Below are 4,092 nucleotides of genomic sequence, written 5' to 3'. Positions count from 1 at the left end.
ACCAGGGCATGCACAGTCAAGAACAGGAACTAGCCCACAGATGGGGTGGCTGAATTAAATGAAGTAGAACTGTTAGAAGATAAATTAATCTGCTAAACAATATAAAATTTACTACGTGCTTGAATATATCCTAAAGTCAATGCATGAACCAAACGTGACTTAAACCACTAATTCTAAAGGAGAACAAGCAGCTTTGGCCTGTCTCCACTAATAAACTTTGAATAGCAGAAAAAAACTGGTATTCTTATATGGTCCTGAGACTACTATATGAGTGCTTAATCTTTTTTAGATATGGATTAAGCAACACGCTATATGTCTTAGGATAATGAGGGAAGAATTAAAAAGGATTTTTTGTTTGCTTTTGAGGCAGGCAGAAAATGCAGAAGGAATTAAATATGATGAAGAATGAGAACAATGTGGACAATACACAGGCATCTCCCTTGTCACGCTGCCTGCAGCCACTAGGCCCTGTCGAAAAGCCTCACAGAACTGTACCACTCAGTGAAGAGTTTGAATCACAACTTGAACAGTTTCAGTATGGTCCTTCCCTAGGGGATATAGAAACCTTCCATGGATCCTTGGAAGGAGGGTCCCGAAAACGCAAAAGCATGCCCACAAAAATGCCTCCTACTGTCACTCCAGAAGATCCCACCTCACCTTCACACAGATCTGAAGACAACAATGTAGGCTCTCCCAGTCTTCCTTTGATGTTTCAACAATCCCCACAGCCCAAGTACAGCTCCCAAATGATAGACTTGTGTAACCTGGGCTTTCAGTTCTACAGGACTCTGGAGCACTTTGCAGCAAAGCCCATTAAACAAGAATCAGTAAAGCCTAGTATGATGTGGCCTAACACACCTGCTTTTGTGCAGTCTCCTTACTCTTATTATCCAAAAGTTCATCCTGGCCTGATGTTTCCTTTTATTGTCCCCTCAAATTTTCATATCAGGAATCCCTTCCAAATGAAAAGTCCACCAGAACCATCATTCAGGAGGACTGAAGCGAGGGAAAATGGTGAAAACAAACAAAAGGTGGAAAGAGTAGATGTCAATCTCCAAATTGATGACAGCTATTATGTGGATGTTGGGGGTGAACAGAAGCGCTGGCAGTGCCCAATGTGTGAGAAGTCCTACACATCCAAGTATAATCTTGTCACCCATATTTTGGGACACAGTGGTATCAAACCTCATGCTTGCTCTCGGTGTGGCAAGCTTTTCAAGCAACTGAGTCACTTGCACACACATATGTTAACACATCAGGGCACTAGACCGCATAAATGTCAGGTGTGTCACAAAGCTTTCACCCAAACCAGTCATCTTAAAAGACATATGATGCAACATAGTGACATCAAACCCTACAACTGTAGAATATGTGGCAGAGGTTTTGCCTACCCAAGTGAGCTGAAAGCACACGAATCCAAGCATGAGAGTGGCAGAGAGAATATTTGTGTGGAGTGCGGTCTAGACTTTCCAACTCTTGCTCAGCTGAAGAGACATTTAACAACCCATCGTGGTCCTATCCAGTACAATTGCACAGAATGTGATAAAACTTTTCAATATCCAAGTCAGCTGCAAAATCACATGATGAAGCACAAAGACATCCGTCCATACATCTGCACAGAATGTGGCATGGAGTTTGTGCAGCCCCACCATCTTAAACAACACTCTTTGACCCATAAGGTAAGTCCCGAAAGGTTATATCTACCCCTGCTCTGAAGGCCAACACCAGCCCTGGGCACATAAATCCTCACAAGAACATAAGTAAGGTATAGGCCCTTAGAATAGCTCTGTGTATGGATGTGTTTAAGAAAGCAAGCTGTAATATCGGCAATAAGAGAAACCAGCTCATGTGTTAAGGAAGGCCATGTCAGAAAGTCTTACAATAACCTGAGAGTTCAGTCAAGCCATTTGCATTGCTGACCAAAAATAAAATTATACCCTCTATTTCAGCTTGTTTTTATCTCCAGCACAACCCTTTATTTAAAATCTTAGTTTTGTGTAATGTTCCTTTATCAGTTAACATTCCACAGATTTTTTTCTATTGAAAAATATAACTTAGTCCTCTGCTTAACTTAACTGGGTATTTAGTTTATATGTACTGGGGTGCATCTATGAATAAGTCTATAAAACATATTATTGCTTGGCAGACTCAGAATAGCCAGTACTGCACCATTATCCTGTTGTCCTGGGGTAACTGCTTATCAATAAGAGAACTGGGCAAACAGAACCTGATCCAGAATGTAGCCTCAAATCACAGAGCTACATATCTAAAACTATCATTTGTGTCCACAGGTAAAAGCTTTACAATTAATTGTGTACAAACAATTAATTTGAATGTAGATACAAAACTATTGGCATGAAAGCAAAAGCTAAGGTGAGCCCTCTTTATATGCATAGTCAATTGGATCAATAGACTTAGATGGCACTTACAGCTTATTACTTTTCCCTACCTGCCTTACTGAGGTAAGGTAGATTCATTAAGGTAGTTAGGCATGTAACTTCCATGTCTTTTAATTAGTGGAAGACACCTAAATACTTTTGATCTAGGTCTTAGGCCATATCCAGGTCAAAGGAGGCGTGCCTTTTCTTTCAGCATTCTGACTGGATTATATGGATGGCACTTGAGATGCCCTGCAAATACCAACTGCAACTGAATAATTCATTTACGGTTCAGTCAAAAGCCCATTGGAGTGTTGTTCCATTGGCTACATGGAAAGGGATCAGGCTCCAAGACAAGTGTGTATGCCTCAGTTTACTCCAGACCTACTCCTTGTTCTATAACATTAAAAAAATTCAGGCATTTTCTGGAGATTAGTGCAGAAATGGTCAGTAATACCTATGAAATGTCCAATTCCAATTATACTGTTGCTTAATTACATGATTCTTCTGCTTCTTACAGAAATTCTGTAGGATTTTTTTCTATATTATCTTCAAAATACAGGCATACTCTTTGTTATATAGAGCTCTTTCCTTTAGACACTGGAATCAACCAGTGCTAGACTTCTACAGGCATTGCTCAGAACATTAGTTACCATGACCCAATATGCTACATTATGTCATCCTTAACATACACACATTTGGCCAACATGCAGTTTTTATTTAAATTGTAACTGTGGGATAGTGGAGCTTTTCCATCATTGAAGCTTCTCAGTAGATGTACTGATGGCAGTGAAATTCATTATTTCTTAATCCCAGTTACACAGTAGAGTTACTTTTTTCTTCCCTTAGATTTGTATTTACCTGTGGGGAAAAAGTATCCACGTATCTACTACTGGAACTAGTAATATTAAAAAGAAAAGAATCTATGTAATTGCTTTCCTAGCATAGGTTGTTTAGTGTGCTGAAAGTAAAACAACTGAAGAAGTCATACCTAGTTAGTTTTTTGATTCTTCATTTCTTTCCAGGGTGTAAAGGAGCATAAATGTGGTATTTGTGGTCGGGAGTTTACCCTGCTGGCCAATATGAAGAGGCATGTGCTGATCCATACCAATATCAGAGCCTATCAGTGTCACCTTTGCTTCAAGAGCTTTGTGCAGAAACAGACTCTCAAGGCACACATGATTGTTCACTCTGATGTCAAACCCTTTAAATGCAAGGTAAGGATGTCTCATGATGTCTTGGGGGTTCACCGTCACCAAATATTCCAAACATTTCTCCACATATGGCAGGATATAATTATATTAACAAAACCTACATTTGTTAAAACACTTTAAAATCACTTGTAAAGTCTGTTGGGTTAATTTTTGTGTTTGTTTTCTTAATCAAAGTAGTTTCAGTATAGGTATAACAGCCAAATGAGGCAGAGGAACATCCAAATTTTTTTCATTTCCCCTCTTCAGAATTATCAGTATTCTTAACACTGGGGTTATATTTTTTCTGAAAGAGAACTTAGCTTGATGATGATAAAGTTATCTGACAGTAAGCTAGCACATTTCATCCAAACAGAAGTCAAAGTGTTTAAGAACCTAATATACCAAGTACACTTAAGGTGTATCTGTGCATAGCGTGAGGAGATACAGAAACATCACAGCTTCAGTATTGCACAACCCAACAACAGCAGTTCAGGCGGGACATAAAAACACCACAGCAAAGC

At 39.2% G+C, this 4,092-nt stretch overlaps 1 protein-coding gene across 2 annotated transcripts in view; it reads left to right on the top strand.

Annotated features, from left to right (window-relative positions):
• The window catches only part of ZNF366 (zinc finger protein 366), an 87,826-nt gene that overhangs the window by 57,175 nt on the left and 26,559 nt on the right, over positions 1–4,092 (top strand). Inside the window, exons 2-3 of one of the 2 annotated variants that reach the window (XM_019517668.1) lie at positions 371–1,679; positions 3,404–3,595. In XM_019517668.1, the coding sequence (XP_019373213.1) occupies positions 378–1,679; positions 3,404–3,595 (1,494 nt within the window). In that variant the 5' untranslated portion in view covers positions 371–377. Of the gene's footprint in view, positions 1–366; positions 1,680–3,403; positions 3,596–4,092 lie in introns of both variants that reach the window. The other variant, XM_019517667.1, reaches the window with a different exon arrangement.

This window comes from Gavialis gangeticus, unplaced genomic scaffold (assembly GCF_001723915.1).
Source record: "Gavialis gangeticus isolate Ggan-Ray unplaced genomic scaffold, GavGan_comp1, whole genome shotgun sequence".
Classification (NCBI taxonomy): Eukaryota; Metazoa; Chordata; order Crocodylia; family Gavialidae; genus Gavialis; species Gavialis gangeticus.
Note: the sequence above shows the minus strand (reverse complement) of the source record. Positions and strands in the feature narration are given on the sequence as shown.